This window comes from Brassica napus, chromosome A3 (assembly GCF_020379485.1).
Source record: "Brassica napus cultivar Da-Ae chromosome A3, Da-Ae, whole genome shotgun sequence".
Taxonomy (NCBI): Eukaryota; Viridiplantae; Streptophyta; class Magnoliopsida; order Brassicales; family Brassicaceae; genus Brassica; species Brassica napus.
Window position 1 is genome coordinate 12,276,620 of NC_063436.1, and position 14,879 is coordinate 12,291,498.

Consider the following 14,879-nt stretch of genomic DNA (forward strand, 5'->3'; position numbering starts at 1 on the left):
TTCTAGCTGTATTATGTTGCAACATCTCACATTCTTTAAGAAGAATTATTTTTGTCAAGATCGCTAACTAGCAAACTAAAGGTAGAAAATAAAACAGTCTAAAGCCAAATATAGAGGTGACAACAAGAAAAAGACAAGTTCATATTTGGCCAAAACATAATCTTCGAAAATGTCTCTCCACCATTAATCTTGAGCTCCTCTCAAGGCGTGTGTATATATACCAATCAAACATTTTATTGCAAACTCAGGCTTTGAGATCTGGATTCTACTATTGAAAATAAGGGTGAGAAATAAATAAACACCCAGAAGATGGATCTCAAGGCTTCGTCTTCTCTCCTCTGTCTCGCCATCTTATTCGGTGTTTCTTCCATTGTATCAGCCGTTAACATAACCCGAGCACTCGAGAAATACCCTGAATTCAGCACCATGGTTGAGCTTTTCGGCAAGACCGAGCTCACCCCTATTATCAACAAACGTCAGACAATCACCGTGCTAGCTCTCAGCAACGATGCTATCGGTTCCATCTCTGGTAGACCTGAGGAGGAGCTCAAGAACGTTCTTATGAATCATGTAGTTCTTGACTACTTTGATGAGCTCAAGCTCAAGGCTCTAAAGGACAGGAGCACATTGCTCACTACCCTTTACCAATCTACCGGTTTGGGCCAGCAGCAAAACGGTTTCCTCAACTGCACCAAAACTAACGGAAAGATTTACTTTGGGTCTGGTGTGAAAGGCGCTCCTCAAACCGCTGAATACATCACTACCGTGTTCCGCAACCCGTACAATCTCTCTGTGATCCAAATCAGCATGCCCATTGTGGCTCCTGGACTCGGATCTCCGGTTCAGGTTCCTCCACCACCACCCATGACACCACCACCGTCTCCATCTCCCAAGAAGGCTGCAGCCACTCCAGCTCCTGGACCAGCCGAGGAGGAGGATTACGCAGATTCTCCTCCTGGCGCAGCTCCAGAAACCGCACCTGCATCAGCCCCATCAGAAGATGGTTCTCCTGCTCCGGCTCCAGGGAATGCTGGTAAGAAGAAAATGGCAGCAGCTGATGAAGTTGAACCACCTACTTCTGCTTCTAGCACAGGTTTGAGTTTTGGTGCCGTTCTCGTTCTCGGGTTGGTGGCTAGTTTTGCTGGGTTCTAAAATGGTTTAAGACAGAGCAGAGTCGAGGACAGTTAACTGAATATGGGAATCGAACATGGTGATATGAAGTGGATCAATACTTAACAAATTCTACTCACATTAATAAACCTCAAAATCATTTATCATTAGGGAATTAAAGTGTGATGTTCAACAATGTGAAATTTTTACTGAGATATTGTAACCTATGTGTGTTTATCTTCATTCATCAATTCAACGTGTTACATTCGAACAATAAATTTTCAAACTAGCAAAAAAAAACAAAATTCAAATTAGCACTATGGAAACGGTTCAAGGCAGCACCCTCCTGAATCTTTACCATATGGAATAGTCTGCAATATATATGTCTTTCATTTCAATCGGAACCTAACGACTTCAGAGCTAAACATCCAGAAATGTTTGGCAATTTGGTTTTGTCCGAGGAACTATTAATAAATAGAGTTAATTCAGATGAGATAAGGATTGCAAACTTCAACTCTTCCATATACAATATTCACCAAGATAATCTCCAACAAGGATGATTGATGATATTGATACATACAAATTGAATACAGTGACAACAAGAAAGGAAGAGGAAAGTCAAGAAGAAGAAGATACGGTCTTGAAGGAGTCCCGAAGGTGGGTTAATGTGTCTTGGTCGCGGTTCCACTCGGGCGCAGGGGCGTTGACGAAATGGGCATAGAGCTTGTTCTTAGCGCAAGTGACTGTGATCAGACTGTGCTTCCCTACTCCATCGATCTCGTACAGATAGTACACCTGCCCTGTCTCTTCATCCTTCTTCTCCTCAGACACCACTTTATCAGCGCCTGCTATCAGATCCTGGAGCTCCACGTCTGACAAGGCCAGGTTGTTAAGGATCACATCCCTCGGAGCCAGCTGTCTGAACCCCGACAAGAACGTAAGGTACTCCTTCTCTGTCCTCTTCTTGGGGTTGTAAAATTCGCTGTCTGTCCCGTTTGTGCCCTTCTCCACCTTGGACACCAGCCTCTCCTTCCACCCTTCCGGCACGTCGTACACATACTCCGCCGATGTCTTCCTGTCCGAGTTCCCTCCGTATCCCCCGTAGTTCGCCGCGCTAGCTGCTGTCCCGTAGTATAATTTGTAGGCTTGGTTCCCCTCACCCGCGGCAGGCAACGCCGGAACCATCGTCAGGACGGCAGTCGCGGCGACAACGGCAGAAAGAGAGGTGCCTAGACATCGCGATACTATTGCCTTGGGGAGGACCGGCGTTTTGGTGGTGGCTAAGGTTGAGGAGATGACGGAGGGAGTTGGAGAGAAGATTTTAGTGGCCATATTATTATTAGTTTAGATTTGGTTTGGATAACGTTACAATACCCCCCTCTCTTATTCATTTGAAACCCTCCGCTTCTTTCAGCAGCTTCGGTTTTCATATCTTCGAACAAGCCCAAAACTTTTATCATATTATGTATGTGTCGCTTCCCTTACATGAACAAAAGCGAGAGGTTTGAAAAGTAACATGAACGTAGAGATAACTGAACAAGGCAATGCATTCACTTTTTTTTTTTCTTTCAAGGCAATCCTTCCAACATATGTCACAAATCAAAGATTATGTCATGGGATAGGCTCAAACAAGAGATGACGAAAATTTTCTTACCTTACAATTATTATCAACTAATGTTTCAAAAATTCCAAAGTCTGCGGCAAGGGACTCGATCCGTTGACGATTATGCAACATAATTTTAAGATGATCAACCGTGTGGAAGTTTCTGATATAGAAGAACAACTAACAATGTGATTTTCATTTTTAAAATTTTTAAAGAAATAAACTGGTCCATCTAAATATATATACTAAAATATTATTAAACTATCCATAAACTTAAGTATTAATGTTTTTCATTTTTTTCTTTAAAAAAAACTTACAAAATTACATAATGTGACTAAAGTATATATGACAATTAATGATTTTGAATAATAAATATTTGATGAAATTTTTTTTATCATCAATTTTTGTTTAATTTTATATTATTAAAATTAATAAAAAAACAATTCACATTAACCATATAATAACAAAAAAAATTAGTTTTCTATATGTTATTTTTTAATACATTTTGGATTGTTTACCATAAAATGATTGTAAATAAACAAGAATAATTTTTTTGATATATGTGATCGCACCAATTTAATTATATATTTAATAATTAGCGAGTTTTCAATTATTTAATATAAATTTATTATTTATTTGTTTTATAATACGTAAAAGAATTCAGAACAAATAATAGTACAAGAAAAAGATTTATATATTCACGCGATCTTTAACCTAGTTTTGTTCTAGGAAAATGCAACTTTTTGTTTTGTTTATGGTAAAGGCAACTCTTGCGAAGCCTTTTATCCCGGAACAAAAAAAAATTAGAAGCCCGAGCAATATATAACTTAATGGGCTAAATGGCCCAAATTACCGATATATTTAATGCAAGTCAATCTAGGATAATGGGGTTAAAGAGTATGGACATGACACTATCAACGATTTTGGCTTTCTCGGGAGAGCTATGTCCATCTCCATATTGATACATGCATTGCGACATGCGTGCCAAGTTCATGACTGATTCCACAAAATCTTGAGGGATTAGCGAAGACCCACTTTTCATTTTCTCGTAATTCATTTCGTCCCACATGTCGTTGATTATCTGCCGCACGTGAACACATGCTTTCTCTTGGGAAGCTCCGGTCTCGTTCATGTAACACTGGATCGATTTGAGGACATCTCCTCTCTCCAATTCCTCCTACATATCATACACATATTCATAAAATAGAAGAGTGCCGTATATCAGTTATTTTACATCTACTACATGCATATCAATAGTTTTATTTTTTTTTTCTTTGAAAAAATGCATATTAATTGTTCCAGTACAGATTTCTAATAAAACGATTCGCGATTCTTAGAATACGGGTGGTGGAAATTGTAAGCATAGTTATATTCAGAAACAAAAAATTTTAATCATAGTTTAAACGCAGTTTTAATTTTAACAAAGCGTTACAGTTTTATTGGTGGTTAGAAAGTAAAGTGTTTGATGGCTGTAATGAAAATGGGCTGTTAAATGACAGTTAAAAATGGTGACTGTCAATCTAAAACTAAATAAACTTGGAAGAAATTGATATACCTGAGAAGTTACAAGGTCGTTGGCTAGACGGACCACAAAGGCAGAGCATCGGACAACGTTCTGTAAGTGCTCGGACAAAGTCTCCAAGACTTGAACAGAGAGTTGGTCAGAGAATACACAGTAGAAGTGAAGACATATTGTTGGGACCCCGATTGATTTCCAAGCATTTTGCATGTACTCTTCCGTATTTGGTTTGTACCCTCTTTTGTACCATATTGCTTCTACTAAAAATGCATTGCTTGCATCTGCCCACTAAAATGTAGTAGGATAATTAAAAAGGAATATTTTCTTACAATATTTGCAGGAATTTCCATGATTTTGAAGTATGATTATTTTGTAGGAATGGTTTCTTTGGTTTACGGAACAAATTGGTAATAATATGGTAACTAATATAACCTGATAATCATAAGAAAAGTACATAGAGGTATATAATAAAGTGTCCAATAATAATAACAAAGCATGATCTTGACACAGAGTTGTTAACAAAATAATAATTTTTAACTATAGAAGCAATATAATGTAGAAGTTATATTTTTCATAAATGTATATATTTTAAGTAATTACTAGATTTGTAAGTAATTAATATATAAAACTATCAAATAAAACTATTATATAATATATTAATTCATGCATTTTATGATATATATATTTATTTATATTTATATTTCTATTATTTTATATGCTTAATATTTTTAGATAATAAAAAAAACTTTGTAAGTTTCAACAATATTATTTTTAATATAAAATATATTCATATTATAAAATAAATCTAATTAATTCTGTAATTATATAATTTTTTAATATCTTAACAAGAATGGTTTATAAATAACTTCATAAAAAGCATAAACGAATGAGCATATGAAAGAATATTTGTAGTTTCTAAATATTTTATTAAATGTTTTACTTACAATATTACATAATAAAGAGGTTCATGATCATCTAAAATAATAGTATAACCAGCAAAAAATTATACACTTACAGACTTTCTAAGGAAAGGAATCACGTTGATGTTTTTATTTCTGAGGATATCACATCCAATGATATTGACTTCATTGTACACTACAAGAAAACACAACCTCATGTACTCGGGGAGTTCATCGAGACGATTTACATCCCAACTGCAACATATTTTAATAGAAAAAAAATCGATATGTATCATGTTTACTCATAATTTAAAAAATAGCCAAAAACATTCAAGAAAGTAGAAGTGTAGGAGACTTTACTTTGCAAAGGCGGCAGTAAAGAGTTGAAGTTCTTCAAGGGTACCATAAATATCGTAGATGTCGTCGATAGTGGTGAGAAGTGTATATAACTTGGCCATTATTCGTCTAACGTAACCAAATTGAGGCTCTTGGATTTGTCCAATAGTCCAAAAATAATTTTCCACTATTCTATCTCTTGAAAAATGAAGTTGATTAGCTAAACCTGTCTCCCTCCACCAGCTTCACACCACATGTACATCAACAGGAATATGATATAGTACCAATTTTACATTATTAAAAAAAAAGGTGTTTTGTCCAGACATACATGCATAATATTATTACAAATATTTATTAGTTTTTATCTTATTTATTCAAAAACCAGTATAATAAATTATTATTTCTGCTCTTAAAAAATTTAAATTAAACATCAATTTATTTAAATATGATAAAATATTCTAGAAAATATATTATACAAATATTTCTACTTGATTAATATTTAATTGTAAATTATTTAAATCTGAATTTTTACCTTTTATAATATAAAATTCTATCAGATACCAACACAATATATATACATATATATATATTATTTTATTTTATAAAATATGATTTTAGTTTTGACAATTTTATTATATTAATTTACAATCAGTTATCTAATAAAAATATATAAGTCTAATATTATTAACACATAATCCATTTTAGTTATATATAAAAATTCACTAAATGTACTAATAATTTTAAAAAGTCTAATTTCTAAAACGACAATTTGAAGTGAAACAAGTTACTTTCTAAACAATAATATAAAATATATCAGATTTGTATTCTTGTTTTCCAAACTAAATGAATAATTTATGTACTCCCTCTGTTTCTTAAAGATCTATTTTTTAGAGAAAAAAATTTGTTCCGAAAAGATACATTTTTTACATTTTCAATACATTAATTAATAAAAAATTGTACTTTTCAGAAAATACAATTGTGTTTAATAAAATTTCATTGGTTAAAAGTTATTGAGAATAATTAATTAAGAAAAATAATGTATTAGAAAATATAATTTTAAATATTTTATTAATAAATGTAAAAAACTATAACATAGATCTTTTAGTAACAGATGAAATATGTAGATTTTTCGTAGTTTGTGCCGGTGTCGGCGTGTGTCATCATTCAGAATAGTTATGGTTATGGGTTTATTAAAAAAAACAGTTTCTACCCTTTTTCACCAGCTAAACATTAAATACTGCAAATCCAACTCCAACTCATAGATATAGAGCAGGGGCTATTGGTAATACTAAGCCTGCGGATTTTATCCAAAAGCTGAACCAAACCGAATCAAATATTTGATGTTCAGTTTGGTTTTATTCAGTCAGATTTTGAAAAATAATTCAGTTTTTAGTTTGGTTCTATTTGCAACTTAAAAAAAACACCAAAAAATTGTAAAATTATCAAAATAGTTAAAATAACTGAACCAAATTAACTTAACTAATTAAAATAACAAACTAAATAATAATTACCGAATTTAACCAAAACTATATTTTTTTCTTAAAAATAATACCGAAATCTAAATAAAATCTCCAAAATAGTTATTTTTGGAAAAAAACTATAAAATCGAAATACCTAATAACCAATCTGATTTTATTTTTGGTTCATTTCAGTGGGATTGTGGCCAAACTGAATTAACCAGAACCAAAAATATCCGAACCGAGAAAAACAAAACTGCAGGTTATGTAATAGTGTCTACCTTGTGTTATTTCTATATCTGAAATATCTGAATTAAATTGGAACGGAACCAGAACCAAAACTAAAAAATATAAATTGGAATCAAATCTAAATTCAGAAATACTGAAACAGTTTCTTTATTTCTATATCTGAAATATCTGAATTAAATTGGAATTGAACCAAAAATTAAATGGGTAACTAGATAAATGAAATACGGTTTTATACCTATAATAATTATTATTATATATATAATTTATAAACCTAATAATATCATCTGAAAGTAAATTAAAAAAAAAACTGAATTATCCAAAACTACCCAAATAATCCAAAAATATCTTAATATTTTTTTTTATCTCGGGTATGTGAAATAATTAGAATTTTCTGATATTTTAATCCGGACCATCTGATCGACTTGATAATTTAACTGAATTATTCTACATTTCTTTCCAAATTAACCAAAAAACAAGGTGAATGAGAGCAAAACTAAACCCAATAATTTGAGGGTATTAGTCGGCTCCTAGTTTAACTATATAAACCGAACCAAGAATTACTTGAACCGATCAAATCTAATTTTTTCGGTTCTTATATGGATGATAAATTTGTATCCAAATAATTCGATACCCATGGCCTGAACTGAACAAATATCCAAATGTGTAACCCGATTCCTCGTTATATTTAAATATGATAGAGTAGCACATATTCATTTGGTAAGCTAATGTATGGCTAGTGTATTAATTTTTTATCTAGCGTTCTAAAACTGTTTCCAATGGTTCACTTTATTTTTTTTTCTTACAGAATTGAATAATTTTATAATGGAGTTTTGGTTCCACATTAATACTACTTTCTTTTAGAATAAAAATATAATAATGAATAAAAATAAATAAATAAATTAATTAATTAAAAAAATTACTCTATTTATTGAGTAAACTAGTTTTTATTCTATTATAAAGTAAAAATATAATAGGGTTAGAACATTTACTCCCTCTGTTCCTTATAGATCTATTTTTTAGAAGAAAAAAAATTGTTTCAAAAAGATACATTTTTTACATTTTCAAGACATTAATTAATGAAAAAAATATATTTTTCAAAAAATACAATTGCGTTTAATAAAATTTCATTGGTTAAAAGTTATTGGAAATAGTTAATTAAGAAAAACAATGTATTTTTAAAATACAATTTTAAATGGTTTCTTAATAAGTGTGAAAAAACTATAACATGGATCTTTTAGGAACGGAATGAGTATATTTTAAACTCTACTTAAAGTGAAAAATTGAATGGAGCTGAAAGTGGTGTAAATAAGTCTAACATATGTAAGATTGCTATATGACTAGTAATTAATATATACCTGGAAACGTATTTGAGCTCTTCTTGATAAACAGCTTGTACAATATTGAAATCGAGCTTGGCCAATTCAACTAAGACAGGGTTCTTGTCTGGTTTCATTCCATACAAATTTATGTACGATCTCGTGGCTAGCCTTCTCATTCGCCAATGGTAGGGCATATCTAACGCTTGAGCCACCATCTCTCCAACGCCAAAAGATGCACAATTTTTATTACTATGAGTATCAACAAAGTCTCTGAGTTGTTGAGTTGCAAAAAATCTGATGTAGTTTTGCAGCTTAGTATCCGACTTTGTTGAAAGATATGATGCCTCGTACAGAGATATGAAACCATTTATTTCACCGCTCTCAAACTTCCCACAGTTTTCATGAAAAACATCAAATACATCTGTAATAAACAATTTCATAGTAAGCAAAAACAAAAATCAATTTCATTAGTATAATATACCGACTATTGATATTTTTATATATTATGTATTCTCTGATGTACGAACGATGTAGTTTAACAAAAGTAGTATTCCGTATAATTTATACGCCTCCATTTGAATTTAAGTATGTTTTCGGCAATGTTTTGAAAACCGGACCGGAAGTTTACTTGCCATTCCAGCTGGGTCAATAATAGGACCAGTCTAACCGAATTTTAAATTTTAATTATAGTTTATATTAAGTAACGATATATGAATGTGTAACAATAAATTTATATTTACAAAATTTTATACCATTGTAGAATCTAAAAATTATATGAATTAAAAATAATATAACAAATAATGGAAAATAATTTATTTAGAAAGATATTTAAAAAACATTGTGTTTTTTTATGAATTTTTTTTAAAAAATTGCAGTTTTTTATAAACATTTACTTGAATTTGAGAAAACCAGATTTTAATATCGAACTAGGTCACCGGTTTTAACGAGTTTCACTGTTTTTAACCGGGTTTACCAGTTTAACGAAAATCTGGTTTTTAACACAACTCGGAATCGGTTAAAAGGCCGACTCCCGGTCCGTCCGGAGCGACCGGCCGATCTGGTTCGGTTTTCATAACACTTGCCAAAAGCAACAAAGTGTAATGACACAGTTTTTCAGCTTAAAAAATGTATTTGTCTATTTAAGCTCTCACATAATCAAGTTCTAGATGTTTTCAAAAGACAGAAAATGAGTAAGATCCAAAATACTATTGGGAGTACCATGAGCATTTTGTCTGTTTGGATTTGTTCGAGTTTTGGGTTTTGAAAACTAAAGATTTCAGCTCCATTTGAATATTTAAAATTTTTGGTTGTTTGGGTTTGGTGAATCTTAATAGTTCGATGTTTATATCTCAATAACCCGAGTTTGGGCTACATGTTTAACATTTTTTCACACTTTTTAAGTGTGAGATTCACCAAAATGCTGACGTGTCGTCTCAGGAAAAAGAGAACTGTACTATTATATTATAGATTACAGATTGCAAATGTTAGTAAAAACTAAATAAAATGAAAATATTAAATAGATCAAGAATCTATTCTATTAAAATAGAACTCATGACTTATTTCATCCTTTAAAAATTTTATTAAATGCATTTTATTAAAACTAATAGCACATAGAATCTTTGAACTACTTTAATCATAATATCTTTTGATATATTTTCATTTTAAATCTAACAAATATATATTAAAAAATCTAGGGGAAATTACATGTTTACCACTTTCATGATACCACTTTTTATTTTTACCACCACTTAAGAAACATTTTCAAAAATACCTTCTTCATTAAGTGGCAAAAGATTTTTATGTCCTTGTTATTTATATATATAATAAATTATTATTTAAAAAAATAAAAAAACTAAAAAAATAAAAAAAATAAATAAATAGAAAAATATAAAAAATATAAAAAAAAATAAAAAAAATTACTTTTTTTATGTTTTCGAAATATACTTTTTCAAATTGGAACTTTTTTATAAATTTTTTTATTTTGAAATTCATTTTCGAATTTTGTTTTGAAATTCATTTTCGATTTTTTTTTTTGAAATTTCTTTTTGAAAAACAAAAATTATGTTTGAAACTATTTTTAAAATTTTTTATATATTTTTAAAGTATTTATTTATATATTTATTAGAATCCTAAATTTCACATTCCGAAAAGCCTACCCCACGCCTCAACTCTAAACCCTAAGTCTAGATTAGTTACCCATGAGGGTATAATTGTCTTTTACCCTTCATTAAAAGTGAGGATAAAAATAGTTAGTGTAAACATGAAAAGTGGTACTATGAATTTGTTATTTGTGGCAGTTTTCCCAAAAATCTAACAAATATGTTTGAAAAGATTTTAATAAGATCTTAGTTTTCAAAAATTAAATATAAATATTTACTCTAATTTTGAAAAATTATTATAAATTAGTATATTCAGTTATCGTTTATACAACAAAAAGTAAAAATTATAACTTATTTTTATCTATTATATAATCATATCAATCATATTAAAAGAGAATTATTATATTGAGCTAAATATGGTAAATTATATTAAATTTCTATATAATATATTTTCATAATTATAAATATATATGTTCAAAAACATAATACGTTAGTAAGACGGTTTAACATTAACAAACTTTTTCTTTGATCAAAAACATTAACAAACTATATAATACAATGCATACAAATTAACATGTATTTCATTAAAGCTAATAATATAAATATTTGTAACTACTTTAATCATAATATATTTTCATTTAACAATGTATATATATATACATATAAAATGTATTCTAACAAATCTGTTGATAAATATTTTAACGATATTTTAATTTTCAAAAAGTTTATATAAATATTTTCACAATTTTTTTAATTAGCAATAAACTATTATTATGTATTAATATAAATTCAATTATCGTTTATAAAATGAAAAAAATAATATCCTATTTTTATCTATTTTATAATCATAATCTATCATGCTAAAAATATTATAAAAAGGAACTAAAAATGATAAATTTATATTAAATTGATAAATTTATAAATTTCACTTTTCTTAAATATAAAATATTCATGTTAAAAATATAATATGATGACATAATGACTTAATATTAGCAAACTATTTAATACATATATAAAATTAAGATTTTTCTATATACAATAATATGTTATAAAAATGAATAAAAGTAAAAAATATTGCTAAAAGAAAATCCAGCTTTGAAATGTGGGTCAGAATTTAGCATAAATTAAATACACAATAAATTTTCAATGCATATATTAATTGTTTAATAACTAAACGCAAATACAATAAGATAAGAAGCAATAAATACATATGGCGGTTTGAAACGATTGATTAGTTACAACATATAAACTATAAAATTATTAAATTATTGTATCTGCAATAGTTATACGAACATTTGAATATATAATTAACTTTTTAAATATGTATACCACTAATTATCTAAAATAAATATCTACATATATAAAATTGAAAATAAACACTCACACGATTGCGCGGGTCGAGATCTAGTTTAACATTTATAAGTGATGATTTACCTTCTGAAACATTGAAACCATGTTGTCTAAGCAGTCGGAATTTGAGTGCATTAGCATGTAGATCATATTCCATGTCGTACTCCATGAAGTTACTTTTATCTAATTTGTGATAAGTAAATGTCAACATATTGTCGATTTCCTGTTCAAAATGGTATGAAACCCCTAGTTTTTGTAGATCGTCAATAAGTTCCAATTGGTCGAGATGAGTACTCCTCTCATGATCGAGCATCTTTCTCACAGTTTCTTTTAACAAATCTCTCTCTCGCACACTTTTAACATTCTGAAACGAGTGGAGATTGTCAATGAACATAGATATGAACATGTTCGACATATTGAACATAGTGAATTCTCAAAAAAAGTATACAGTGAGTGAACACTTACGTACCGTATATTTATTCTTGACCGAGAGGAGATGGTGATGGTCCCAAAGAGAAGGCCGATAGTTTGCGGAACGACGAGGAACAGATGGAGACTCACTACCCGGTGTCGTTTTAGCTACTATGGTGCATGTGAATGGCTGAGGACGTTGGGTAGTCTTCACAAGGGCATTACTGTAAATAAGAGGTGAACCCATCTGCACTAGACTGGCCATTGAAGAAAAGTAAGACTCTAGGTACCTGTGGTGGTGGATACCTTTGTATTAGCGTGCATATATAAATAGAAAAATGACCTCAAACATAATCAAAACAACTTTTTTTTTAATCAGTACGGGTATCCGGCAGACCGAGATCCAACCGACTAGTCCTCTAGGATTTGTTCACCGGGCGCCAAACTGACCTAGTTGTTTGCAATGATAATTAGATATTCATGTCGTCTGACCATATAAACGAGTAAATCTAAATTTCTTAGGTTTTTCACATGGAGTGCTTAGCACTTTCTAAGCCTGCTGAACCATTCGACCACACTTGTGTGGTTATCAATACAAGTTTTTGTTGCTACACTAGCAATCAAAGATCGAAATATGTTTTAGTTAAAGGTAGAAGATAATTATATCTATTTTTAATATATAATATATAAATAAATATTTTTAAAAAACCTCAAAATGTTATATTTTAATTTTGTTTTGATTTTTATCTAATTCTGTTTCAAAAAATTATTTTACTAAATTTTTTTTTAAATAAGAAAATATTTTTGAATATATATATAATAACTTTCTGAATTTAGGAAGATTGTTAAATTTATAAAAATATTCATAAACGTCTATATAAAAAATACATTCTTAAGTATGTATTTAGGAAGATTTTCATTAATATATATTTGTGCTTATCTTACTAAGTTTGAATTATATGTATATTTAGTAAGATACTCTTAAATATGTATAAAAATTGTACTAAATGTTTTGGAAGACCTTCCTGAATTTTATATATAATTTTTATAAAGATATTATACATATTTAAAAGCATTTACTTAAAATTTAAAAAATCTGTTATATATTGAACATTATTTTCTTAAATATATTTATAAATCAAATTGAGGAAGCTTAGATGTACGAAGAACTACCTAAATAAAACAAAAAATACATTTTTTTTTTTGAAATACATAATTAAATTTTTTATTTAAACATTTATGAAGGTATTTTTGAATTCGAGAATTCTTACAAATTTAGGAAGATATCATACATGTTCACGGAAGTCTACTAAAAATCGTTGCTAAATTTTTTTTAGAAAACAATATTTGATTCTAATAATTTAAATTATGAGTATTTCTTAATTTTATATATTTAAAGATAATTAACTTCAATTATAAAAGAAATATAATTGTTATTTACTTTTTAATAAAAGTTATTTTGGTCATTTTGATTTGAGAAATACCCTTAGATAGGCCAAAATGTTTCAATAAAACATATACACACTCTTACCCCTAGGGTTAAATAATCTAAAATTTAGGATTTTGAGTTAAGAAACGAGGGTTTTTGGGTAGAGTTTAACTTTTTTGAAAAATATTAAAAGTTTGAAAATAATAATTTTAAAAATAGTTTCAAAAAGCATTTTAGAATTTTAAAAGAAAAATTGAAAATAAATTTTAAATAATTTTATTTTTTTAAAGTTCGAATTTGTATTTTTTTTGTTTATTTATTTATTTATATTTATATATCTAGAGTATAAAGTTTTTTGTCTTTTTAATATATTTTTTTGATGATTTGTTTTTTCAAAATTTTTTTGTGATAAAAACTTAAAAATGATCTATTCGATATGTGAGAAATGCTATTTAGATTTTTTTGAGCCAAACATACATGGTAATGGTAGTTGACAAAAAAAAAAACATATATTGTAGATATTGTATTATTGTGTCCGCGCATTTGTCGTGAATCACGTGTGCTTGTCTGCTTTTATATAGTGCCGTATTGTGATTCGGTAACATTTTATATATAAAGTTCGGTGAAGTAGGAAGAAAATATTAGTTATGGGACCACAAAATAAGAAAAGTATAACGATAAGATTATGATAAGGGTAGAATTTGACTAGATTGGTCTCATTCTTTGATTCATCTTTATCTCTTACTTTATTAGGAAGCACATGTCTGATCCAGACATATAAATACTTGTATAGTATGTTGATGAAATAAAAATGAAAAAATTCATAATATCTTGGCAATGGCATTGACGTGATACTAGAGAAAAATCCAAACAAAAAAAGTTTTTCTTTACGATTTCACTTCATATTTTATATTTTTATTATTCATCTTCAGTAATGAATTAGTTAGATTCAAGTGTAAATCTGTTAAAATGGATTGTATCCCTCCACAAGTTGTATCAAATAAGAAATTCAGTCTATATAGTCGGTTCAACTTAGTGCTACTCGACGTTAAGAGCTCGACTCACGAGTTGGGCTTAACAGCCTGACCTTACTCAACA

At 29.1% G+C, this 14,879-nt stretch overlaps 3 protein-coding genes across 4 annotated transcripts; 1 reads left to right on the forward strand and 2 right to left on the reverse strand.

Annotated features, from left to right (window-relative positions):
- The first annotated feature begins 207 nt into the window (after nucleotides 1-207).
- LOC125606893 (fasciclin-like arabinogalactan protein 3) lies at nucleotides 208-1,705 on the forward strand. The gene has a single exon (XM_048775931.1). It carries the CDS (start codon nucleotides 310-312, stop codon nucleotides 1,150-1,152), a length of 843 nt encoding a protein of 280 aa, XP_048631888.1. The 5' UTR covers nucleotides 208-309; the 3' UTR covers nucleotides 1,153-1,705.
- LOC125606894 (thylakoid lumenal 19 kDa protein, chloroplastic) lies at nucleotides 1,595-2,565 on the reverse strand. The gene has a single exon (XM_048775932.1). The coding sequence runs from the start codon at nucleotides 2,440-2,442 to the stop codon at nucleotides 1,729-1,731; it is 714 nt and encodes a 237-aa protein (XP_048631889.1). The 5' UTR covers nucleotides 2,443-2,565; the 3' UTR covers nucleotides 1,595-1,728.
- A 953-nt stretch (nucleotides 2,566-3,518) lies between these two features.
- Nucleotides 3,519-12,668, reverse strand: LOC125574886 (tricyclene synthase, chloroplastic-like). 2 transcript variants are annotated; one of them, XM_048775933.1, is made up of 7 exons: nucleotides 12,411-12,668; nucleotides 12,026-12,305; nucleotides 8,529-8,913; nucleotides 5,492-5,710; nucleotides 5,248-5,386; nucleotides 4,269-4,520; nucleotides 3,519-3,890 (listed from the first exon to the last, which is right to left on the reverse strand). In XM_048775933.1, the coding sequence occupies exons 1-7, from the start codon at nucleotides 12,615-12,617 to the stop codon at nucleotides 3,585-3,587; spliced, it is 1,788 nt and encodes a 595-aa protein (XP_048631890.1). In that variant the 5' UTR covers nucleotides 12,618-12,668; the 3' UTR covers nucleotides 3,519-3,584. The 2 variants fall into 2 exon arrangements, with proteins under 2 accessions (XP_048631890.1, XP_048631891.1); XM_048775934.1 differs by having other exon boundaries at nucleotides 12,407-12,637.
- Nucleotides 12,669-14,879: the final 2,211 nt, after the last annotated feature.

Bases quoted from the DNA above. Each gene is read 5' to 3' on its own strand.
- LOC125606894 (XM_048775932.1), bottom strand. From the start codon at position 2,442: ATGGCCACTAAAATCTTCTCTCCAACTCCCTCCGTCATCTCCTCAACC.
- LOC125606893 (XM_048775931.1), top strand. From the start codon at position 310: ATGGATCTCAAGGCTTCGTCTTCTCTCCTCTGTCTCGCCATCTTATTC.
- LOC125574886 (XM_048775933.1), bottom strand. From the start codon at position 12,617: ATGGCCAGTCTAGTGCAGATGGGTTCACCTCTTATTTACAGTAATGCC. The intron at 5,387-5,491 runs GTAAAGTCTCCT...AATATGTTGCAG, and splicing joins TTTACTGCCGCCTTTGCAAA to TTGGGATGTAAATCGTCTCG. The intron at 3,891-4,268 runs GTATATCAATTT...TATGATATGTAG, and splicing joins ACGACCTTGTAACTTCTCAG to GAGGAATTGGAGAGAGGAGA.